The sequence below is a fragment of the Cetorhinus maximus genome, unplaced genomic scaffold, assembly GCF_964194155.1.
Source record: "Cetorhinus maximus unplaced genomic scaffold, sCetMax3.hap1.1 HAP1_SCAFFOLD_796, whole genome shotgun sequence".
Lineage (NCBI taxonomy): Eukaryota > Metazoa > Chordata > Chondrichthyes > Lamniformes > Cetorhinidae > Cetorhinus > Cetorhinus maximus.
Genome location: NW_027596738.1, coordinates 67,080 through 93,478, shown reverse-complemented (window position 1 = coordinate 93,478; position 26,399 = coordinate 67,080). Strand labels below are relative to the sequence as shown.

The window sequence follows — 26,399 nt, the reverse complement described above, 5'->3', positions numbered from 1 at the left end:
AGTACTGTGTACAGCATTGATCTCCTTATTTAAGGAAGGATAAAAATGCATTGGAAGCAGTTCAGAGAAAGTTCACTAGACTAATACCTGAAATGGGAGGGTTGTCTTATGAGGAAAGGATGGACAGGCTATTGTATCCGCTGGAATTTAGAAGAGTAAGAGGCAATTTGGTTGAAACATATAAGATCCTGAGGTGTCTTGACAGGGTGGATGTGGAGAGGATGTTTCCTCTTGTGGGAGAATCTAGAACTAGGAGTTGCTGTTTAAAAATAAGGGGTCGCCCATTTAAGTCAGAGATGAGGAGACATTTTTTCTTTCAGAGGGTCATGAGTCTTTGGAACTGTCTTCCTCAAAAGGCGGAGGAAGCAGTCTTTGAGTGAAAGGTTATTGGGGGTAGGCAGGAATGTAGAGTTGAGGTTACAATCAGAACAGCCATGATCTTATTAAATGGCGGAGCAGGCTTGAGGGGCCGAATGGCCTACTCCTGCTCCCAATTCGTATGGTCGTATGCATGTTTGAGTGTAGTGATGTGTTCATTACCCCTGCGCAGTAGTCTCCAGTAATGGTCACTCGCTGAAACTCAGGCACGTCATAGGGCAGTTGTATTCCAAATAAAGGAACATTTTGAATGGGTGTCTGCGGGGTCAAGGACGGGGAATCCACTGAGAAAGTCACTTCGGAAGCTGGGATCTGCAAGGACAACGAATGGGATCGTATCAGCCTCAGGCTCTTCTTCCTGAGAAAAGAGAAGTTCACAGAGAAATAGGAATATGATTCAGGCCTTCTGTCATCCAAAAGGAAAGTTGCTACAAGTAAAAGTGAAGTCTCCAATTTAATGCAATATTCAGATACTTTGCGGGAAGCTGTTTGTTGAAAAAATCAAGCTTGGATCAGGAGACAATCCAACAAACACAATTACCAACATTTATGTAGCTCCTTTAACATTCCAAGGGACTTCACGGGAACGATTAGCAAACAAAAAAAATTGGACACCGAGTAACATAAGGACAGGCCACCTAAAGCTTGGTCAAAGAGACTTAGGGAGGGAATTCCATAGCTTAGGACCCAGGTAGCTGAAGGTACAGCAGCAAATGGTGGTGTAATTAAAACTGGGGATAACCAAGGGGCCAGAATTAGATGAGTACAGATAACTTGGAGGATTGTAGGGCTGAAGGACGTCACAGAGATAGGGAGGGGATGAGGCCATGGACGGATTTGAAAATAATGAGAATTTTAAAATTGAGGCATTGCCAGGCTGAGACCCAATGAAGGTCAGTGAGCACAGAGGAACTGTGGGCTGAAGAAAAGTAGTGGCGGGTAATAAAAAAAAAATTGAGGTAACTTATTTTGTCAAATAAAAGTAAAACCTTTACTTTTATCCTCCTTTTTCACGTGGAGGGAGAGAGGAAGGGATGGTTTGAGCTACAAGAGTCGTAACTCTGTCCCACAGCTCAGATGGGGATTTAGAGAATTAATCAGCTACAAAAACCCTAGACTCTGTAAGTTCCCCATACACTGTGCCATCAAATACTCCCAGGGCAGGTACACCACAGGTTAGATACAGAGTAAAGCTTCCATTACACTGTCACCATCAAACACTCCAAGAGCTGACACAACACGTGATTTGATAAAGAGTAAAGCTCCCTCCACACTGTCATCAAACACTCCTATGACAGGTACATCATGGGTTAGATACAGAGTAAAGCTCCCTCTATGCTGTCCCCATCAAACACTCCAAGGGCTGGTATAGCATGGGTTAGAAAGAGAGTAAAGCTCCCTCTACACTGTCCCAACGAACACTCCCAGGGCAGGAACAGCACAGGATTAAATACAGAGTGAGGCCCTCTAAACTGTGTCATACATTGAGCGAATAGAGAAACCGGGAGTGTTTGCATTAAAACTGAGAAGGGGGAGGGGAAATATAATATGTGTTCAAAATTATGAATAGTTCTGACGAGTAGATTGGGAGAATGTGTTTCACTGGCAGAAATGTCAGTAACAGGAGGACACAGATTTAAGGTAATTAGCAAAAGAACCAGGGGGGACAGGAGAAGAATTCGTTTACATGCAGTGAGTTATGACAATTTGGACTGGACTGACTGGAAGGGAGGGGAAGCAGTTTCAATGGCAACATTCAAAAGAGAATTGGATAAATACTTGATGGGAAATGTACTTACAGGGCTGTAGGGAAAGAACAGGGGAGTGGGACTAATTTGGATAGCTCTTTCAAAGAGCTGGCACAGGCACCAAGGGCTGAATGGCCTGGATCTGTTATGTTATACCCCTTCGAAAATGCGTAAGCAATGAGCTTTCAGCCCAACATCACTAGTACAAGGTCAAACTGCAACTGTGACCACTTCTGGACAGTTAAGGACGGACCTCATCGCCGTGGTCTCTGATTGCTGCTCAGCAATCTCCTTCTGTAGCTCCCTCTCTTTGGCCTCCTTTTTAACAATTGGGCAATCTTCGGCAACATCAAACAGAGACAGGGCATCCTTGGTATCCTCTTCACGCAGAGCAGAAGCAAACACCTTCTCCGCTATAATTCGAACTTGCTCATCCTCCTCTGTCTGTGCTATCTTTGGGAATTGCCTGGGCATCTCAGCTATGAAGGGAAAGAGAAAAAGGAAAAATTATAATATATCATATTATAATAGAGTCATCAGAACATTCCTGGCTTGGGCACATCAAACTGAAGTGAAGAGGCTCACGTTTTCTATATGAGAACTGCCAGCCTAGGGTCAATGATTCATCGATAGTCCCTGTCAAGTTAATTGATCTCATCCAAGGATGCCAACAGGGACTAAACTCGGCTTATATTCCCTGGAACATGGAAGATTGGATTGTTTAGGATTTTGAAAAGATTTGATAGGGTAGATAGAGTGAAACCTGTATCACTGGTGGGGGAATCTAACACAAGGGGACATAGCCTTAAGACTGGAGTCAGGCTATTCAGGGGAGAAACACTTCTTCACACAAGAGGTGGTAGTAATGTGGAACTCTTATCTCACAAAAAGCAGTAGATGGTAACTTTAAGTAACAATTTTAAACCTGAGATCGATTGATTTTTGCTGGTCATAGGTGTAAAAGATAGGGAGCCAAGGTAGGCAAATGGAGTTGTAATACAATTCAGCCATGGAGTTAAATTGTGGAACAGGCTCAAAGGGCTAAGTGATCCATTCCTGTTCCTGTGTGAGGACTGCAAAGCTAGGGGCAATGATAAGGACAATTATAAGGGTAAGATTAACATCCTGGGATATTCCTTAATATACCTGGTATACCTGTGGTTTGCTAGAGTTTGTGTTTGGGATGATTTTTTTATATATAATAAACGCACACTGAACTATCACCAAAAATTCATTACCCAGAGATGTCTGTGTGAACTACACTGTCTTAACTTGCAAGAACTATTTAGTGCCAGTTAGGAGCAAGGAGGGGCTGTCTTCATAGCAGTTGTGCTAACTCAGATATGAACTGCTTTCACAAGATAACTTGGGTCAGTGGGTTTAGTTTCTGATGAAGCTCTGCAACACAGACCTATTGGGCCGATAAGCCCCCTGTGTTGTCTATAATTCTATGATAATCTGTTTGCTATTTATTTTCGCACTTCGCTTTCAGTCGAACACACAGCATTTCCAGAATTACAGTTCAGAAATTTTTACATTCTCATTTAGCGGTGTTACAGATTAGACACACAGCATTCCACTGTACCACAGATTAACCAATCCAATGTTGGATTGTATATACGCAGTTATAGCAATCGCCTGACTTCCCATCACATTGAACCACAACAATTTAAAGCACAGAAGGAGGTAATTCAGCTTCTCGTATTTCTCACTGATCTTTACTAGAACAATCCCAAACTAACCCCACTCTCCCCATAGCCCTGTATCATTCCCAAGCTAATCCCATTGTCCTACACTTTGCCCATAACCTTGCATCAATCCCAAGCTAACCCCACTGCTTCAATCTCTCCCAACAGCCATCCTCTTCACTTCCCTGCCCAAAGGCAGGTCTGACTCACAGTGCCGCGATCTCCACCACAGGTAGGGCAGGGAGGCAGGTCCCGAATCCACCTCATCCAGCATGGGGATCAAGCCCCTTGCCATTGGCACCAATCTGATCCATACTGGCTATCCAGCCAACTGCCCCTCCAAGGATTCTGAGCTGCTGTGGCAACATGCACTTTTACGTGATGTTGTAGTCCAGAGCTATGAATAATGATGGCAGAGCCTCCAATTTTCTTTCCATCACATGATTGGTCTCTCTCCCACTCTCTTACAGCCTGCCACTGACATGTGTTGGAAGGATTGGAAGGATTTGCAGGTTGATATTGGCCGCATTATGAGTGCACATTCCTTGACCATCAAGTCCTGGAGTGGGACCTGAACCAGGAACTTCTCTCTCAGAGGCAAGAATGGTACCCTCTGCAACTCAAGTCTTCCTTCATAGCCCTGTATCAATCCCAAATTAATCCCACTGTCCCAGCCTCTCCTCACATCCTTGTAACAATCACAAACTAATCCCACTGCTCCACTCTCCCCACATAGCCCTGTATCAATCCCAAACCAATCCCACTGCCCTGCTCTCTTCCAATAACCCTGTACCAATCTCCAAGTAATCCCACCATCCCACTCTCTCCCTAAAATCAATTTCCTGCACTCTCCCCATAGCCTTGTATCAATTTCAATCGAATCTCACTGCCCTGCTCTCTCCTCATAGCCCTGTATCAATCCCAAAGTAATCCCAGTATCTCATCTCTCCCCAAACCCTATATCAATCACAAACTAATCCCACTGCCCCAATCTCTCCCCATAGCCCTGCACCAATCTGAAAAAAATCCCAGTATCCCACTCTCGCCCCATAACCTTGTATCAATCACAAACTAATCCCACTACCCCACTCTCTCTCCCCATAGCCCTGTATCAATCCCAAACAATCCTAGCGTCCCACTCTTTCCCCACAACCTGTAAAGGTGCCTTTAAATGGTCTCTGCTTCAGCCACTCCCTGTGGTAAAACATTCCATGCTCCAACAACCTCTGTGTAAAGACATTTCTCCTAATTTCTCTCCTTATTGTAGTAACTGAAGGTATAGCCTCTCCTACTGTATATCAGGGGTCACGTGGTGTTCTTGGAGGCTCTGACCTAAACGTGGTAATGTGGGGGTGCAGGGCTTCTTGTCAAGGATCCAGTTCCAAGCATGTAGCCTCTGAAAAGCTCTTTGGATTAAAGTTTATTTGTTTCATGTTGAAACCAGTCCGGTACGTCAAGTCATTACATTTGACGACGAGGATGGGATGGCTCTGACACTGCACCTCGCTATGTTAAGGTGAGTACATTGCGTCTTAAGAAAAAAGAAAAAGACTACTTACCAGTCATGCCACTTTTTGGCAGAATCGATCCTTAAGATGCGACTTAGGAAGACTGGAGCCAGTATGTAGAGCGCCTTGGATTTTATTTCATAGCGAACAAAATTACCGCAGAGGAAAAGCAGAAAGCAATCCTTTTGCGTGTATGTGGTAGCAAGACATACAATCTCATCCCCAGCCTGAGAGCTCAAAGTCCTTTAATGAGTGGACCTCGTGAAAACGCATTTCCAGTCAAAGCCATCCGTAATAATGCAGAGGTTTAAGTTTAATTCCAGAGTTAGGGCCCCGGGAGAGTCCATCGCAACCTATGTAGCGAAGCTGAAGCACTTGACAGAACACTGCAACTTCGGGGACACACTAAATGGAATGCTGCGAGACTGATTAGTGTGTGGAGTTCATGACGAAGCCATTCAACGCTGTTTACTCGCAGACGTCAACATCAATTTGAAGTGCGCCCTAGAAATCTCCCTCACCATGGAAAGTGCTGCAAGAGACTTGCAGGCTTTGCAACACATACAACATGGCGCTGTTCTTCATGTGGGGCGGGAACTTAGCGCTGGGCGTGGCACGAAAACCAGAGACACAGCAGCGAAGCGAGAGCCAATGTCTGCTGTTAGAAACATGAAAAGGCTTAGTAGAAACACTTCAGCAGTGACTCCAGGGTTAATTTGTTGTAGAGGTGACCACGGACCGGACACCCGCAGATTCAAGGAGGCAGAATGCCATTACTGCCATAAGAAAGGTCACATAGTAAGGCAATGCAGGGCGAAATCAGAACAGCCCATAAAGCAGCAAACAAATATGACTGAATTGAAAAATACAACAGAACCTGAAGCTGCCAATACTGACATCTATTCCCTGTATAACGTCACCACTGTAAATACCGAACATATCACTGTCACAATCCAAGCTATTGGGAAGCCACTGATAATGGAGGTAGATACGGGAGTCTCAACCACAGTGGCGGGAAATCACATATTTAAATACCAGAAGATACCCAGCCACTGAATCTGGAGCGGACAACCGCTAAATTGAAGACATGCACTGGAGAATCTATACAGGGAAAGGGCATCGCCAGAGTACCTGTGTCTTATAGGCAAAAGACAGCTCAGCTGCCAGTGATAATAATGAAGAACCTAGTCTTCCAGGCCGAGACTGGTTACAAAAAATCAAGCTTGACTGGTCTGAAATATTTCACCCAAGAACAGGAGGGGTTCCTGACCTGCTAAGGAAATACAACGATGTATTTCGGAATGAGTTAGGAGAATTGAAGGACTTTCACATGCTGCAAGGATCCCTCAGGTCAGCGTTGGTTCCTCTGGGAAATCATGAAGAGAAACACAATGAATTTTGTGCCACTCTGAACAAACTGAAGGAACAGTTGGCAGAGAAGACTCAACAATGCAATATTCCAGGAGGACGCCAAGAGATACAAGAAAGAGACTGAAGAACTGAAGAATCAGCTGGATGAAATAAAAGAGGCACTGGAAGGAAAAGTCGTGGAACTTTCCAAGATGCGAGTGGATAATGAAGCTCAACTACTGAACTGAACCAAGTTTAGATTTCAGCAGAGAGAAACTTGGTGGACTGTGAAATCAAAATGAAGGACAAGGCAACACTATGTGGCAAACAGAAAAAGAAAAGACAGAAATCAGATCAGAAAGGCCAGTTGGCTATGTCTCGAGAACCCTCTCCACAGCCTAGAAGGGCTATTCCCAGCTAGAAACGGAAGATTTATCGGTGGTTTTCGGAGTGGAGAAATTCCATCAGTATCTACATCAATGACATTTCACTATTGTGTCGGACCACAAACCATTAATGGGTTTACTCAGTGAGGATAAGGCCATTTCGCCAATAGCCTCAGGAAGAATACAACTTTGGGCTTTGATATTATCTGTGTATGAGTGTACCTTTATGCACTGGCTTACATATTACAAATGCGGACACACTCAGTTGTCTCCCGTTACCAGATAGCATTATACATGATCCAGTGCCACAAGAAGTTGTGCTTGTGCCGAATTTCTTGGACTCTTCGCCTGTGTGTGCAAAGCAAATAAAGAATTGGACAAACAGAGCTCCAATTTGTCGAAAGTCAGAGACCATGTATTGCAAGGGTGGTCAGATTTGCCTGAAGAGATGAGACCATTCCATGAAAAACAGAGTTAAGTTGTCAAGATGGAGCCTTGTTTTGGTAATCAAGAGTTGTTATCCTTTCACAAGGAAGAGATTCACTCTTGACAGAGATTCACAGTGCGCATCCAGGCATATCAAAGATGAAAATGCTTGCACAAAGCTATGTCTGGTGGCCAGGCATTGACAGTGACATTGAAAGCCTGGTCAAGCACTGTCTCCATTGTCAGCAACAAGAGAAGTTGCCTATTTCAGCTCCCCTACATCCTTGGGAGTGGCCTGGTCGACCCTGGGTTAGACTACATATTGATTATGTGGGACCATTCTTAGGTACTGTGTTTTTATTGATTGTGGATACACATTCTAAATGGATGGATGTGTATGAAGTCAGATCACCAACATCGAGCACAACTATCGAAAAGCGGCACCATTGTTTTAGCATACATGGCCTACCGGAAATCATCGTTTCTGATAATGTACAGTCTTTACCGGTACAGAGTTTCATGAATTTAAATGAAATCAGACACACTAAAACAACACCATACCGCCCTCATTAAATGGTTTAGCTGAGGGAGCTGTGCAAACTTTCAACTCTGGAATGAAGAGGTTATCAGAAGGTGCTCTAGAAACTCAACTTCCCCACTTTCTTCTCAGTTATCATACGATGCCTCATTCGACTACGGGTTCAACACCATCTGAATTATTGATGAAACACCAACTACGTACAAGGTTAAGTCTGGTGTTTCCAAACTTAGAGGGGAAGGTAGAGACGAATCAGAGTAGTCAAAAATTGAATCATGATATTCATAGCAAAGCTCGCAGATTCACTGTAGGACATGCAGTATTCATGCGGAATTTTGAAAGTGGACCTTGTTGGGTTCCTGGAACCATTGTCTCAGAAACTGGTCCCTTATCCTTCCAGGGGGAAGTGGAAGACAGAATTGTTCGAAAACACATGGACCATCTTCGGGCTAGAGAGACATTCCAACAACTTACTATTCCACCTGTAATTAAAATCGAACCATTAATCCCTGAGGTGACAGATTGACCTAGAATAGACATGCCCGATGTCTCTGTAGAGTTGCCTAACCCTGAACTGCCGCTTTCCAATGATGTATCTGGTGCTGCAGTTCCTGATCATGTCAATCCTGTGGAAGAGCCTCCAGTGCAAATTCCGGTGCAATTTGCTGTGAATGCTATTTTCACAGATTAGGTCATATTGCACATACTGTGAAATTTGTTACTTTGACGCAACAGTGGAATCAACACTATTCTTCGCCTCTAGACCTTACGTGAACCCACTCCAAATGATAAGTGCACTGATTGAGCGTAGTTCCTACAAGACGTGACCCTAGGACATAAAACCACCCCACTACACCACCCCAGCTACGCCTCTCTAACCGAATAGGGAAAGCACCTCAGAGACCTAATCTTTACTCACCTGAGTTGTTATGTGTATATGTTGTTGGATACTCAATTTTCTCTGTAGATAGAAACTGTAAAAAAAACTAAAGGGGGAGGAAATGTAGTAACTGAAAGTATAGCCTCTCCTACTGATTATCAGGGGTCACGTGATGTTCTTGCAGCCTCCGACCAATGAGCCCTGAGCACGGGTAATCCGGGGAGGCGGGGCTTCTTGTCAAAGATCCAGTTCAGGCATGTAGCCTCTGAAAAGTTCTCTGTAATAAAGGTGTATCTGTTTCTTGTTAAAACCTGTCTGGTACGTCAAGTCATTGCACTTATTCACTCTGTAATATTACATTAGTCATCACTGACTCCCCAAAAATATTCTTTGATATTCTTTTACTCTCTCAAACCTCGATCAGATCTCCTTTTACCATTCTCTTCTCCAATGGAAATAATCCTACCTCCTCACATGAAACTTGACATGTAGATTCTTGACTGCGGTACAAACTGTCGGTAGCTCAGTATGGGAGGAGGCTCAGGTGGAACATAGACAAGCATGGAGCAGTTGGGCCCAATGGCCCTTTTTCTGCCCTGTAAATACTACGAGTGGCAGCAGTTTGATTTCTAAGATCGGGGTTTGCTTTGTGTGAGGGCACACAGCACGTTATCGTGAAACGTGGAGGGAAATTCTCAGGTGAGGATTGGAATCTTTATACCGAGGTCACTGTAGATTTGAGGAAGACAGATCTGGGTCATGAAAGGTCAGACTCTGAAATCATCAAATGACCAGCAAATTTGTGTTCTCTGCATTCTGACACTCCCCACCCCCCAGGCCAGTGGAAACAGTTTCTCCTTATTTAACACCTCCTGTAACTTTAAAGCTGAAGTGACCCCAGAGCTGGTAGCTGCAGGCAGCAGTATAACTTTGTCCTCAGGTACTGCCTGAACTAATCTCAAGCACTGAGCCCAAAGCTAATGGGATAAGATGCTGACCCTGTCTTTAATTCTTTAGCCTCTGTCCCGCTTTTATATGATCATCCTGGGATAGATTTTCCTACATTACAACAGGGACTACACTTCAAAAATACCTCACTGACTCTGAGGCCCTTTGGGACAGACACCCCCTAGGCGGTGACAGGCGGTTTAAGAAATGCAAATTTTAAAAAAAAAAGGATTGGTGTTTAACTCATTCCCAGTCTCCACAGCAGAAACCGTCCTAACACAGAGGGTGAGGGACCCTGAGTGCAGCCACTAATCAACAGAGAAACTGAATGTAAAAACAGGAAGAAACTCCCCAGGACTCAAACAGAACTACAGCCAACTCTGACCCTCTGTCCAAAATCCCAGAGGGTCCGGATTCTTGCGGAGCCCGGGACCGGGGTCTCTGAAACGGGAAAGGTCTTTGCCCCAGCCTCCCCCTCCCCACTCTCTCCGCTGCCCTTACCTATGATCGGAGTCCCGGCCATTCTCAGTCCCTCTCCGGGTCCCGGTGTGTCTAAGCCGGCGCTGCTTTGCAATGACCCGCCGCTCCGAGTTTTATTCCCGGGGCTGGCGCTATTTTAAGAAGCTGAGGCACCGCCAGAGGCTGGAGCCGAACCGGATCAGCAACACATAGCAGGCGGCTTGGAGGGAGAGAGGGTTTCCACTCAGTTTCATATCCAGGTACATTAATGGGAACAGGGGGGGTGGGGGTGGGGGTGGCATTTTTAATTCATTCATGAGAGATCAGTGTCGCTGGCAATTATTGCCCATTGTCCTTGAGAAGGTGATGATGAGCCGCCTTCTTGAATTCCTACAGCCCGTGTGCTGTTAGGGAGTGAATTTCAGGAATTTGATCACAGCCACCAGCGAAGGAACAAGTGATATATTTCCAAGTCAGGATGGTGAGTGACTTGGAGGGCAACTTGGAGGTAGGTGGTGCATGAACCCCCACTGACCTTGTCCTCCTAGCTGGTAGGAGGTAGTGGGTTTTGAAAGTGCTATGGTAGGAGCCTTGGGAAATTGCTACTGTGCATCTTATACATTGTACACACTGCTGCCACTCTGCATGGTGGTGGAGGGAGTGAACGTTGAAAGTGGTGGGACGGGGTGCCAATCAAGCGGGCTTGCTTTGTCCCGGAGGATGTCGAGCTTCTTGAGGGTTGTTGGGAGCTGCACTCATCGTCACACCCCTGACTTATGTCTTGTGGATGCTGGACAGGGATGGGGAGTCAGGAAGTGTGTTATTCACCACAGAATTCCCAGCCTCTGACCTGCTGTTGTAGCCACAGTAGTTATATGATTGGTCAAGTTAAATTAATGAGAACACTGACATTAAAACGAACACTTTTGAGTTACTGAAATTTTTAGAAACTAATATATTAGTCTGCGGTAAGTAACAAACACATGACTGGTTCACCAATACAAGGCTGTGTCGCTCCTCTTAAATATTTTCTTAAATGTGAAAGCAATTCTCCGTGGAGTTGCTTTTTCCTTGAAGAGTAATGTCCAGAATGTAAATACTGGATTTGTTTTGTTTCTCTGAGCATCCCCCTTCCTGGGATTAAACGCAGCCTCAGTTAATGGGGCTGTTATCCCTTCAAAACATTTGTCTGCTCAGCCACTCTTCCCGGACAATTGTTAGAGACTTCCTGGATGGCTGAGGCCGGTAATAAGCCAGACTGGTTTACCTACTCCAGCAGTCAGCGGGTGTCCAGTTTCCAGCCTCACACCCACCACAGTAACCGTGAAGCTACAGTAACATCACCTTCTGGCTAATCACCTAGTCACAGGAAACACACTGACACTGCCCCAGCCATAATGGCAGCCCCGGAGTGAATTCCTACCATCTCACACCTGGCTCGATCTGGTTAAACTGGAACAGCAGGAAGCATCCCAACTCCAACCATCCAATTCTGCATTAATTGCACCAATGTCACTGCCAGTAGAATCACTGACAGTCCAGCAGCATTGAAGAGCTGGTGCTTCTTCTTTTAAAAGTTAAACATACCACTTCAGTCGGGTAAAACTAATCCATAGCTACAGCAGCAAAACCTCACTTTCCACTCCTTCCTGACTGAGCCACACCTTCCCTCAGTCGCCCAATAAGCCAGGCAGCCCCTGGTTTGATCAGGTCGTTTTAAGGGTGCCTGGTGCAGGAAGTTATTTAATTTTAAGGAATTCGCACCTTTAACAATTGAGAGAAATATTCAGGCCTGGGGCTGCACAAGAAAAGATCTTACCTGGAGTGACTGAAGAACCCACTCAAAGCAAGTACAGCACCAGCCTTCTTTATAACAGCAATGCTAGAGATGTATCTCTTTTCTCCCTCTCCCTCTCTCTCTCTCCTGATTGCACCAAATGCCACTCAGTTCCTGCCTTTGGAGACCCAATAATAAGCACCAGCCACGTTCCTGAAATATTTGAAAATTTATGAACTGGACAAACAGCAAGAGCAAAGGAAAAAACCTATTGATTGTGTATTTTAAAAAACTAATTCAGTTGATCATGTAACTGGATACAATTAAGAGGAGCCCAGAGCATTGATTAGTGTCTAATGCAGCAAAGCTTCCATTAGGAAGTGGATAAAATGGCTTTTTACAGGACTGCTCAATTGTTACTCCTTGAATTCACAATGCAATCTGTGTTTGCAAATCATAAAATCATACTTAGAAAATACAGCAGAGAAACAGGCCACGCCAATTAGTCCCATCCCTGGCCCTTTCCCCAATGCCCTAAAGTTTTTTTTCCCCTATTCAAATACAAGTCTAATTGCCTTTTGAAATCTCCTATGAAATCTGATTCTACTGCCCTTTCAGGTTGTGCCTTCCAGATCTTCACATCCCATTGTGTGAAAATAATTCTCATTATCCCTGTCTAGTACTTTTGCCAAATACTTTAAATCTATAACCTCTGGTGACTGACCAACCTGCCAGAGGAAATAGGTTTCCCATATTTGCTCTATCAAGCACCTCATTATCTTGAATACCTTGATTAGGTCACCCCTCGACATTATTGCAGTTGGTAATCCAGGGCAGGGTGGTGTGCAGTACTGAGGGAATGCTGCAGTCAGAAGGTAAGTATTGAGGGAGTACGACATTGTCAGAGGGGCAGTGCTGAGGGAGTGTTGCAGTGCCAGAAAAGCAGGACTGAGGGAGCGCTATATTGTTGAAGGGGCAGCACTGAGGGAGTTCTGCACTATTGGATGGGCAGTACTAAGGGAGTACTACATGTCAGGGAAGCAGTACCGAGGGTGTGCTGCACTGTCAGAGGAGCAGTTATGAGGGAGCACTGCACTGATGGAGAGGCAGTATTGAGTGGGATGCTACACTGTTGGGGTGCCATTTTTCAGATGAGACATTAAACCAAAACCCATTTGACCTCTAAAGGGAATGTAAAAGATCCCATGTCACTATTTCAAAGAAGAGCAGAGGAGTTCTCCCCAGTTAATAGTTATCCTTCAGCCAACATCACTAAAAACCAGATTATCTGGTCATTTATTTCATTATCATTCTGATGAAAGGCCACAGATTTGAAACGTCAATTCTTTCTCTCTCCACAGATGCTGTCAGACCTCTGAGAATTTCCAGCATTTTCTGTTTTTATTTCAAACTTGCAGCATCACAGTATTTTGCTTTTGTATGAGTCTGGATGGTTGGTATACAGCCTGAGAATGCCGGCTCCTTTATCATCAGACCAGGCAATTTATTCCATTTTTTTTATATTGTTAGTCTGCTATAAATAATAGATCACAGCACCACCTGACTTCCTGAGCTGTGCACAAAATTCTGCTTGCTCAGTCATCTAAACATGTACCGGTGCGATCCAGCGGTCATTGGGCACAGACCAATGGGGCAGTAACTCAGCAAGAGCAACAATTTGCATTTATATAGTGACTTTAACATAGTAAAACATCTCAAGGCACTTCACAGCAGCACTATAAAGGAAATTTGACACAGAATTAAGAGATATTAGGACAGATGGCCAAAAGCTTTGTCAAAGTGGTAAGACTCACGTAATATCTTAAAGGAGGAGAGAGAGGTATAGAGAGTCGTGGAGGTTTAGGGAAGGAATTCCAGAGCTAGGTGCAACTCTGCATGTTGTGCATGAGCAGAAAGTAGGGTCAGTTGTAAAGACAGCAAGCCTCCAGCAGCCAAGAGGGTTTGAAAGACCAGTCTTTTAGATTCACCAACACAGAAACAGAGCTTGAGGCATTACCAGCTCCAAAATCATTCTTCCTGTTATGCCCTGTCTTTCAACTTCACAACATCATGATGCAATCATTGTAATAAACTCATGCCACCAAGTGGAGAAATATCTGCTCCTTTTCAGAGCTAAACACCAGGCACATGTTAGAAACTGGATTTTGCTACAAATACTTTCTAGTGTTCAGTGGGGTCAGTCGCTCCTATAACTTGTCCCAGACTCTGACTTTAAAGAGTTGACTCACTGCCCTATTCTACTCATAAGGTAACACAATCCGCTGGTGTAACAATAGTGTGACAGTGTGACCTGAACCAGATATTCATGTGTTTTGAATATGTAGATGTCCAATCTTTCCAAAAGCAAATACTGATGTGACAAGATCAATGAAGATCAATAGGTCTTACATTCTCATTGGGAAAATTCAAAAAGGGATGTCTTTTATCATCACCAGGGAAAGGGATGAGGCTATTGGAATTTCACAACATACCTTCCGTTAAAATATGCTGTGCCTAACAAATTTGACAGAGCTTTTTGAGTAAGTGAAGAGGGAAATCTGGTAAACATTGTGCACCTGGATCTCACACTCAGTTACATCACAATATAGGAATTCGTATCCTTTGGAATGTGAAATGCTAGATTAGGAATTGGCTCCAATCTTGCAGCCAAAAAATTGTAGTTGTTCAACCTGGAGATATGTTACTAAGGTGTTCGTTCCCCAGGGATCGATCATATATCTGCTACTCTTCACACTCTAATATTAGTGACCTGACCCAGAAGTGTGGGCAGTATGGTCAGTAAGCGTGCAGGTGACACCAATATCGATGCAAGCATTAAGATGGTGGAGGAATGCAATTCAAAGAGGTTTAGATGTGTGAGGGGAGTGTAAATACAATAGATAAATATGGTGTCATGCATGTTGTTAGGTCCAACATGGAGCACACAGGTCATTTTCAGGGAAAAGTGCTAAAAGAGGTTGAGCGAGAAAAAGATCCCAGTGTTATTGTACACAGATTTATGAAGGTTTGTGGCCAACTTAGAGAAACTGTAGCTAAAGTTAACAAAGTATTGGATTGTATAAATGGAGCCTTCCAGTATAAATCAGTGGACAGCATTTCAACACTGTAAAGGTTGCTGTTCAGGCTACATCTAGAGAGTGGAGTCCAGTTTCAGTGTCCCCACATGATGTGATTTTGTGGCCTTGGAGAACATCCAGAGGGGAGCTACAAGGATGATTTATAACTTAAAGAATCTGCTACACAGATAGGCTTAAGAATCTTGATCTATTTACTTTAGAATAAACTTAGGAGTGACCTGATAGAATGTTGGATGCATCCCTATTGCTGGATTATTCCAATTTAACAGATTGGGGAGGACCAGGGAATGAGAGTTTAAACTGTGTGAGATTTGGCATATTTATTTATTTATTTGTTCTTCCACAGATTGTAGATTTTCCCCGCTAGGCCAGCATTACTTGCCGTTGATAAGGTGGTGGTGAGCCGCCTTTTTGAACCACTGCAGTCCATGTGATGTAGGTACACCCACAGTGCTGTTAGGAAGGGAGTTCCAGGATTTTGACCCAGTAACAGTGAAGGAACAACGATATATTTCCAAGTGAGGATGGTGTGTGACTTGGAGGGGAACTTCTCATGGGTGGTGGTATTCCCATGCATCTGCTCGTGCTTGTCCTTCTAGGTGGTATAGGTCGCAGGTTTGAAAGGTGCTGTCAAAGGACCCTTGTTGAGTTGCTGCAATGGATCTTGTAGATGGTACACACTGCTGCCACTGTGCCATCGGTGCTGGAGGGACTGAATGTTTAAGATGGTGGATGGGGTGCCAGTCAAGTGGGCTGCTTTGTCCTGGATGGTGTTGAGCTTCTTGAGTGTTGTTGAGTTGCGCTCATTTGGACAATTGGAAAGTATTCCATTGCACTCCTGACATGTGCCTTGTAGATAGTGGACAGGCTTTGGGGAGTCAGGAGGTGAGTTACTTACTGCAGAATTCCCAACCTCTGACCTACTCTTGTAGGCTGGCCCAGTTTAGCTTTTGGTCAAGGGTAACCCCCCAGGATGTTGACAGCTTTAACACACTAAATTCCAAACTCAGCAATGAGAACTAATTTGGAACTGCTTTAAGGTGAAGGTCTCCTACCAACACCAACGAGTTCCCTGCCTGAGATTTATTTTAACAACAAAATGAGTGAGAAGACGTGACCCACCGTCCTGTCACTCCTCCCCAGGACTCCGATCCTGATCACTTTATTTCAATATAGGAAGGAGTAACTGAATCATATGTGCAGCAATCCAGGGAAAATTCCAGACAATGTCACCTCACAGATCTAAAGATAACTTGCTGACTAACACAAAGCAACAGTTCTGCTTGAATACAAGTTTATGTAATGTGAGAAACAACATTGTACTGGCATGGTACCAAGGGTGAGGGATTTCAGTGATGTGGAGAGACTGGAGAAGCTAGGATTGTTCTCCTGAGAGCAGATTTCATAGAATTTGTCAAAAATCTTGAGAGGTTTTGATAGTGTAAATAAGGAGAAACTATTTCCAGTGGCAGGAGGGTCTTTAACCAGAGGACACAGGTTTAAGGTAATAGGCAAAAGAACCAGAGAAGGGATGAGGAGAATGCTTTTTTTATGCATCGAGTTGTTGATTTGGAAGGGCAGTGAAAGTAGATTCAATATTAACTTTCAGAAGGGAACTGGATAAATACTTGAAAAAGAAGCATTTTCAGGGCTGTGGGAAAGAGCAGGCCGGGGGTGAAACTGGGACTAATTGGATAGCTGTTTCAAAGAGTTGGCACTGGCACAATGGCCTGAATGGCTTTCCTTTAAGCTGTAACCTGTCTTCATATTTTAACCATGTAATCTACTGGAACTTTCTTCACTGGCTCTCTCATAATCACTGTCAGTGCCACACAAGTCCCCTCCCTAGTTTCTCTCAGTGTAGTCAGGTAACTACCCATTGCTGGGTATTTATTTGTTTTAAGTTTTTACAGTTTACAGAATCGCATGTCCTTTAGCTCGAGTCCCAAACTTTACTGTGCTCCTGTCTCTTTAGGGGGAGGGTTGCATATTATTTGTATCTTCCCTTGTGAATACTTGGAGGATGCCATTATTCTGAATATTGATTGTCCTGTGTTCATCCTCAGTTTCAAGCCATATTTGTGCCTTTTAATGTTCTCACTCTTCTCCAACCATCTATTGCTGCCCCTCCCCCATCCTCCCCTCTGCCCGTAGCCAGGATGTTTCTAAATGCCTCTCTTGGCCACTCAGAGAAGCATGTCAAGCATGTTTCTTAGTGATTCTCTTTTTATCCTGGTGAGCCCATCTCCTCTCTCCCGGAAAATTTGTTGAGGCCCCTTTCCCTCATAGTTTTACTTTTGGAACATGAACTCTGCTACACTCCGAGCAGTAAAATTAGTTGTCAGCTGTGGCTCAGTTGGTGGGTGTTCTCTCCTCTCAGTCAGAAGGTTGTGGATTCAAGTACCACTCCAGAAGCTTGAATTCAAAATCCAGGCTGACTCTTCCAATTCAGTGCTGAAGGAGTGCTGCACTGCACTGTTGGAGGTGCTGTCTTTTAGATAACGTGGTAAACCAAAGTCTTTCCCCTCAGGCGGATGCAAAAAGATCCTACAGCCATTAATTTCAAAGGGCAGGGGAGCTCTCCTTGGTGTCTGGGCCAACATTTATTCCTCAAACAACATTAATAAAACCGTCGGTCTGTCCACAAGCATGACCCAGACCTCCCTGTCGCTTGCCATTTCAACACTCCACCCTGCTCTCATACACACATGTCCGTCCTTGGCCTGCTGCATTGTTCCAGTGAAGCTCAACGCAAACTGGAGGAACAGCACCTCATCTTCCGACTAGGCACTTTACAGCCTTCCAGACTGAATATTGAGTTCAACAATTTTAGATCATGAACTCTCTCCTCCATCCCCACCCCCTTTCCGATCCCCCTTTTTTCCAATAATTTATATAGATTTTTCTTTTCCCACCTATTTCCATTATTTTAAAATGTATTTCCATCCATTATTTTATCTCTAACTTATAGCCTATTTCAATCCCTTCCCCCCACCCCACCCCCACCCCCACCCGGGCTATCTGTACCTTGCTCGTCCTGCTTTCTACCCTTAATGTCACCTATTAGCACATTCCTTAGATAATATCACCACCTTCAACACCTCTTTGTCCTTTTGTCTGAGAGATCTTTTGACAATCTCCACCTATCACTGGCCCTCTATCCAGCTCTACCTGTCCCACCCCCCCTTAAACCAGCTTATATTTCACCTTTTCTATTTTTCCTTAGTTCTGTTGAAGGGTCATACGGACTCGAAACGTTACGGTGTTCCTCTCCGCAGATGCTGTCAGACCTGCTGAGTTTTTCCAGGTATTTTTATTTTTATTAATAAAAACAGATTGTCTTGTCCTAATCACATTGTTCTTTGTGGCCACTTGCTGTGTGCAAACTGGTTGCCACATTTTCTGCACAAGTGACTAGACTTCAAAAAGTGCTTCTTTGGCAGTAAAGTGCTTTGAGATGTCAGAAGGTTGTGAATGATGCTATAGAAATGCTTTTCTTTAGGATCACGCCAACATGTTGCCTGTTCATTCTTTCTCCAAAAGCTGCTGTGCATTTCCAGCTGTTTCTCCATTTTTGTTTCAGATTTCCAGCATTTGCAGCATTTTGCTTTTTATTGAAGATAATTTGCTGGTCGTTATGCCCTTCAACGGGAAACGGTATTGGAAATTTTTAATGAAGTACTTGAAAAAAATCACACACTACCATTTAAGACCGAGATGAGAAGAAATTTTTTCTCCGAGGGTCGTGGATCTTTGAAACTCTCTTCTCCGGAAAGGGGTGGAGGCAGGATCAATGAGTATTTTTAAGGCATAGGTAGATAGACTCTTGGCTAATAAGGGAGTCGAATGTTATCAGGGGTCGGCAGAATGTGGAGTTGAGGCCACAATCAGATCAGCCATGATCTTATCGAATGACGGAGCAGGCTCGAGGGGCCGCATGATGTATTCCTTCTATTAATTTGTATGTTCGTGCCCCGAGATCGCTGCAAACCTATTTCTATCTTTCTCTCCTCTGCATTCAGTAATGGGACGACATGTTAGGAGAATGCACGGGAGGAAGGCAGAGTGTAACTTTCTATATCGAGAGGTCAGGCTAAGCTCTCAGGAGTGCCTGCGACATCATTGACTGGGAGAATAGAAACACAATGTGGAAATGTCTTACAGCCATGACATGTTTAGTTCTATCACATTACATGTGCTATTCACTATCACTGGCTATTTATTTAAACCAGTGCATAAAAGAGAGCAAGAGTTTTCCAGTAATAGCCTTGAAGACAGGCATTTTAAACATTTATTCAGCAAGACAAGCGTCACTGGCAAGGCCAGCATTTATTGTCCACCCCTAATTGCCCTTGAGAAGCCTTCTTGAACTGCTGTAGTCCATGTGGTGAATGTGCACCAAACATTATTGTCCCTTGCTTTGTAACAAGAAAGAGTCACATTGATGTGTGATTTAACCTCCACCTGAGCAAATAGTCCTGACCACATTTATTCAACCTGTTCCTATACACCTTCCTCCTTCTTATGGGACATGTTCCCCGTTTCTCACAATTAAACCCAGTGCTCAGGGTACATGGTCTGTTCAAAGCTCAGTGCAGTTTGATCAGAACTTCCTCTGATGGTTTTCAACCATTTTGGCTCTAGTTCTATATCTGATTGCGGGTTGGATATATTGAATGTTGAGTTTACTAACACTTATAATGCTCATCTTTGAACATTTCAGTACCAGTCATGGAGTATGCCAGTGTTCCAGTTTTCCTTCCTATGTTCAACACTTTAATTGACAGTAACTTTAATCTGCTATCAATTGACCCAATGGTCCAGGATTGTCCTGAATTCTCCAATAAGTAGAGGTTCATCTCCAGCACACTGGAAGCAAAGCCCAGCAGAAAAATAGCTGCAGCATTAAAGAATTGCACTTCTTAGAACTTTTGAGAATTATATTTATTAGTTCTAAAAATATCAGAGATAGAAACAATAATCTGTCTGACTAATAATCAGACTGGGTGGGTACAGGAAGTGTGTGGGAAAGTGGGATAAGACTGGGTGGGATATACTTCATTGACTGTAAAGTGCTTTGAAACATCCTGAGGTTGCGAAAAGTGCTATAGAACAAGTTCACTAATTTCACAGGGAGTTACCTTGGTGAAGTGTAAGTGGTTTAGTGTGAAGGATAAGCAATGTCCTATTGCAGCTTTAACTATGAGCTAACATTGTCTGAAAGGGTGACTAGGAGCTGACCAGTCAGCACCGTCAAACTCATCAACTCAAGGGATTTATTTAAAAACAGAATGATTTGAACTGTCATGTCAGAGTTTATTTTTAAAAATGCTTACAGATTGAATGTTAATTCACAAAATCTCAGAGCTACAATGTCTCAGGGTGAGAAGAAATATTATATCAAGGTGAAACTCTGAGCTCCAGCAGGCTACTTATAGTTACTGAGCACTTCACCTGAATGCTGCAGAGCCTGAACTGTTACCTGTACCATTCCGATGTGGGAGAAACAGTGTACATGTTGGGAATGAAAACTTCTACCAGTCTGTATTGGTGACTGTTTATGTTCCCCACCTCTGTTGAATAGAAAATATCCTTTATGTGTAAAAAGACTCTTGAATTGGTGCAGCATAACAAGGAACAGGAGGAGGCCATTCAACCCTTCAAGCCTGTTCCACCATTCAATTAGATCATCTCTGATCTCTATCTTAACTCTTACTTGCCTTTGTTCCATATTCCTTAATATTCTTACTCAACAAAAATCCATTTCTCTCAATCTTGAAAATTTCAAGGAGAGAAACAGGTATTCAGCCCAAATGGTCCATACTAGTGGTTATACACCACACCAGCCTCCTCCCACACTAATCACATCTTCCCACCTTGCCCCTCTGTTCCCTTCTTCCTTGGGTTTGTATCAAGCCTCCTCTTGAATGCAATGCTCCACGTGATAGCAACGTCACTCTCATCACACCCTTAAAAAATTCCTCCTAAATTGTTTGGAAGACTTACATTTCTCACAAGTTTCACAGCCACAGGATATCCCAAAGTGCTTTACAGCCAATTAAGTACCGTTTAAGTTTACTCAATGCCGTAATGTAGGAAATGCAGCAGTTGATTTGGACACAGCAATCTCCTATAAATAGCATTATGATATTTATTCAGAGATAAATATTGGGTCAAGACATTGGGTATAACACCCCTGCTGTTCTTCAAAATAGTACCATAGGGACCCAGACTTCCGATATCCAGATTGTCAGAAACCAGACCTACACCCACAAGGTGCGCTTCACTACCCTGTGGACATCCCGATGCAATGACTCTGTGGAAATTGCCTGGGAAGTTTGAATTTCCAAGGAGCAATTCCCCTGCTCCTTTGGACCCTACGATAAAAAAGTTTCCAACTCAGTTACAGTTTGAGACTTCAGACAGTTTTAACTTAGTTACCCAGACAGAAAAATCCTAGTCTAACTCCTGGCTAACAATACAACTGAAGCCCTGACTACACCTCTAATTCCCCAACCCGACTAGCCCCCACCACCCGACTCCTCACTCCGACCTGACCTGATTGGCCCAGACCTGACAACCCCTCTCAACTCAACCAGACTACCCCCGATCTACCTACCACCCTACCCAGCTGCCATCCCACCCACTTACCTCACCCACTTGCACACCTACCGTCAACAACACGCTGAAAGGCTTGGTGACTTTGAAACACATCAGAATACAGCAGCTAGTGCCGTAAAAAGGGGACATGGTTTCTGCGCAGATTCTCTTTGCTGATCTCTGTGAAGATTCATGTGCTGAAGGAATGCTTCGGGATCCTCCATTGGAAGTCAGAGCCTTTTTAACGTACGCAGATAAGTGGGTAGTTTTTCTGTCTGATCAGTGTTGGACACGGGTTCCGACTCTCATCAGAAGCATTTGGCCAGGATCTTTTATGTCCACCTGAGGAGAGACAAGGCTTCAGTTTAAAGTTTCATCTGAAGGATGCACTTCCGATAATGCAGCAAGAGAAGCTGGGATTGTTCTCCTTACAGTAGAGAAGGGGAGATTTGATAAGACGTGTTCAAAAATCACCTGGGGTTTCGATGGAGTAAATAAGGAGGAACTGTTAGCAGGAGGGTAGTAACCAGGGGACACCAATTTAAGACCATTGGCAAATGAATCAGGGGGAAGATGAAGAGAATTCTCTTTTAAAAGACATTGCATTCCAGATCACACTAACTCAATGTCTGAAAGGGCAGTGGAAGCAGATTCAATAATAACTTTCAAAAGGGAATTGGCTAAATATGTTGAAGGGGAAAATTTTCAGGATTATGGGGAAGGAGCAGGGTCAGTGAGAATGATTGGAAAACTCTTTCAAAGAGGCAGCCAGGCACAATGGGCCAAATGGCATCCTTCTGTCCTGGGTGAGTCTATGATTCGAATTATTAGTGACTATGCTATATTTATGCCTCATTGTTCTGGAATCACCTACAAGAGGAAACAATCTAAACAAATCTACCCTACTGAATTCCTCAATTTTTAAGACCTCTATCCAGGTCTATCCTTTTCCAGGATCAAGGACCCCCCCAGGCTGTTCAATCTTTCCCTGATTGTTGCCTTATTGGTGGGTAAGCTTAACAGCAGCTGCGTTAAGAACACTGCCTTTTACTAAACCCACAGGATCACAAAACACAAGACTTGAATAAAAAATCTGAGTAAAACAGGCTGAGAACTGTGGACTTGAAGATCAGATTGCTCAGGTTGGTGTGTTGGGGCTAGACACCCCTTGGTCAGAGCACTGTTAGATTACTAAGTGACATGGCCTAGAATGTTTTGCCATGGGAAGCAACTATGATTCTCCCTCTGGTTCTTTTATGTTAGTTCTGCCGATTGCAACTTGAAGACATCCCATCCTATTCTCAAGGTTTCCAGTTCTCTCCTCAGCCGATTCCCAAACTCTGTGTAACCCCTCACAATAAACAGAGTTCAAAGCTTTTTTTTTTTCAAATCATCTTTATTTCACCCAGAAAATGTACATGTTAAATTTTGTTAAATAAAACAGAGAATTGGCAGCACGTTGGCAACACGAGCCCTCCCTTGGAGAGGGACCCACAGAATTGCTGCTCAAAGTAGGATTATTTCACATTTGAGAACACAGTCAGGACAATACAAGTCTGGCCCAGTTTTAACAGTACTCGGGGGGTTAGGTTACTATGGGTTTTCACTGAAGAATTTAGCCCTCATTCAACTGGTGAACTCTTGACGATTAAGAAGCATTAAAGAAAGAAACCTGATTGGCAGGTTAGGTGGCTATTAATCTGATGTCTCGACTCTTGTTCTGTTTGCAATCTAACACCAGTTTCAACCTTATCAAAGTTGGGCAGTGCTCTTTGACATTTTACTGCCTCATTCAAATATTAGAATACCTGGGCTAAAGTAGTTAAAAGAACAATATCTTTCCCCATTCCCCACTACAATATTTGAATTAGATGATGCCTTTGACTGCTATCTCAGTCGCAACTGGGGACTGAACAGCTTGCGTGTAACGACTGTGCAGTCGTTTGGGCTATTTAATCCTGAGACGCACTTAAAACTGGTCAACTATGCTTAGAAGTAGTAGGGGGTCACCTTCATTCATACAGCACAACAGAGGGAAACAAGCAATCGCAGGTTTGTAGTGAAAGCATTCAATGGGATCAGTCAAATGTTGAGTGAGCATCTCTTCTCATCCCAAACAACATCATTAAAAGTTTTCAATATCGATGACATGAGGTATTTATTGGATCTTCAATAACATCTGAAGTGGAATGGGAGTGAGGAGTGAAAGGATCCCAAGAGTAAGAAAAAGGAATAACAGACTGCGGTTTCTATACAGGTGATGGGCATGGAAAGTGGGTTTACAACCAGTGTAGCCACTCTGCCCAAAGCAGAGGGGAGGACTGGGATTAATTCCCCCTTATCCAACACCCAATTCATGTCACAACTTGAGGACCTTCCACCAAACTGCTGCTCTCTTCCTCCAAGCTACCCGTTAGGTGACTGGGATCCACACATACAGATTTACGCTAGCGATTTCCATTTTAACACTCAGCGGTAAGTGGCTAGTCCCCCTCGGTAACCTCCCCCTAAACCCCCCCCCACCCCCCCCACCCCCACCCAATTCCAAAAAAATAACCAACCACCTAAAACACGGCAAGCTTCTCAATGAAGGGATTGTACATCCTCTCACATTTATGAAGTAACGCAACATTGCGACAAATGAAGATTATACATTTATACCCAAAAGGTTCATTATGTATAAAATGATATTCGTCCACATTGCCACCATTTAAAGACAGGAAGCCAAGTTGCCAGCACTGAAATAAACACACAATTTTAAAAAAAAAAATTGGATCAGCTCAAAATACAAAGTATAAAACAATATTCTTAAGATCCTGCAACTTTATAGTTAGTGATTTATATACAATATTTCTGGCAGGAACACATTTCCCAGCAATGCTGAAATGGGACATGGAATCACAGGGTAACTAGTGTAAGAATAATTTAGTGTGATTTTAAAATCTATGGCTCTATACAACTGGAGACCCGTGTGGAGCAGGTGGCAGCTGATGAGAGTCATACACAACATGCTCCCCTCACGCCGTTCTATTATACAGGATTGGTCATTCTTCCCCATTTCTCTCCTCGCTGTCACCTTCCTTCACTAGTCGATAATTCGCTCTCTCGCTCTTCCTGCACCTGTGTGTTGAATGAATCTTCAAATGTTCCTGTGAACTAAACAGATACAATTACAAGCCACTAAGTTGAAAGCAAATACTGGCCATGACAATAGATCTAAAGAATTTTTAATTTGAAAAGTTCAGGACAAATGTACAAGTCACACTGCTACAACTGAGGTGCTATGATTGCCTAAAGACTCTGGAGGGGAAGAGAGTTATAGTTGTAGTAACATCCCTGGACTACTAATTCAGAAGCCCTGGTTAATGCTCAAGTCAGCTGATAAATCTGGAATATCAATCTAATCTCAGTAATGGTGACCATGAAACTATCAAATGTTGTAAAAACCCATCCGGTTCACTAATGCCCTTTAGGGGTGGAATCTGCCTTCTTTACCTGGTCTGGCCTACATGACTCCAGACGCACTGCAATGTGGTTGACTCTTAACTGCCCCTCAGTTGAGTGGTGATTAGGATGGGCAACAAATGCTGGCCTTGCCAGCAATGTCCATATCCCATGAAAGAATGAGGAAAAAAAAACAGGTAGTGACCCCTCTTGATGAAGTGTGCTGAGTGAGGTTATAATCAAACAGCTACATCTCAATCAATGATATAGACCATAGGATTATTCTCAAAGTTAAGCTTTTTTGATAAGAGTAGATCAGGAGAAACAGTTTCTACTGGCGGAAGGGTCAGTAACGAGGGGACACAGATTTAAGACAATTGACAAAAGAACCAGAGGGGGGGAGAGGTGGTGGCTGTTTTTTTAAATACACGAGTTGTGGTGAACTAGAATGTGCTGCCTGAAAGGGCAGCAAAAGCAGATCAATATAAGAAAGGAAGACTTACATTTATGTAGTGCCTTTCATGACCACTGGGCAATTCAAAACACTATACAGCCAATTAAGCACGTTGTGAAGTGCAATCACTGTTGTACTGTAGGGAACACCACACAGCCAATTTACACACAGCAAGTTCCCACAATATGATAATGACCAGATAATGTCTATTGAAGGATAATTATTGGCCAGGACACTGGGGATAACTCCTCTGCTCTTCTGCCATGGGATCTTTTACGTCCACATGAGCAGGTAGATAGGGCCTCAGTTTAACATCTCATCTGAAAGATGGCACCTCCAACAGTGCAATACTCCTTCAGTACTGCACCGGAATGTCAACCTTCATTCTGTCACATGGTCAGACATAAGCTCCTGGCATCTCCAGAGCCTGAAGAAAGCCACAATTAAATTTTCCACTTTAATTTTGACCTTTAAACTTTCCAAAGAAAATTGGATAATTGCTTGAAAGGAAGTAATTCAAAGGGCAATGTGGAAAAAGCAGGATGTGGGCGAATTGAATTATACAGACGAGGGGCCAGTACAGAGCCTGGCTGAATGGCCTCCTCCTGCTCTCTAGGATTCTGCATCAGCTAACTGCAACATTGACTCTGCTCTGAGGCTCCATCATGTGGCAACTCTTTGTAAGTTCATTGAGAACAGGTGACAGGGTTTGAATCA

General features: G+C 43.6%; 2 protein-coding genes across 10 annotated transcripts in view; both read right to left on the bottom strand.

The window, feature by feature from the left end:
* The window catches only part of LOC144674785 (AMP deaminase 3-like), a 57,573-nt gene extending 45,350 nt beyond the window's left edge, over positions 1–12,223 (bottom strand). For 2 of the 7 annotated variants that reach the window (XR_013574634.1, XM_078535984.1), the window contains exons 1-3: positions 8,370–8,495; positions 2,380–2,605; positions 541–736 (exon numbers count right to left, since the gene is read on the bottom strand). Coding sequence is in view for 6 of the 7 variants with exons in the window: in XM_078535984.1 (XP_078392110.1) it covers positions 541–736; positions 2,380–2,605; positions 8,370–8,457 (510 nt within the window). In the remaining variant the exon portion in view is untranslated. Of the gene's footprint in view, positions 1–540; positions 737–2,379; positions 2,606–5,373; positions 5,745–8,369; positions 8,496–10,351; positions 10,516–11,742; positions 11,766–12,128 lie in introns of those variants that run through there. The other 5 variants (XM_078535981.1, XM_078535982.1, XM_078535979.1 and 2 more) reach the window with 5 other exon arrangements.
* Positions 12,224–23,159: 10,936 nt separating this feature from the next.
* LOC144674784 (GTPase HRas) overlaps positions 23,160–26,399 on the bottom strand; it is a 68,421-nt gene continuing 65,181 nt past the window's right edge. For 2 of the 3 annotated variants that reach the window (XM_078535974.1, XM_078535975.1), the window contains exon 6: positions 23,160–24,940. The gene's annotated coding sequence lies outside the window, so the exon portion shown is untranslated. The remainder of the gene's footprint in view (positions 24,941–26,399) is intronic. The other variant, XM_078535976.1, reaches the window with a different exon arrangement.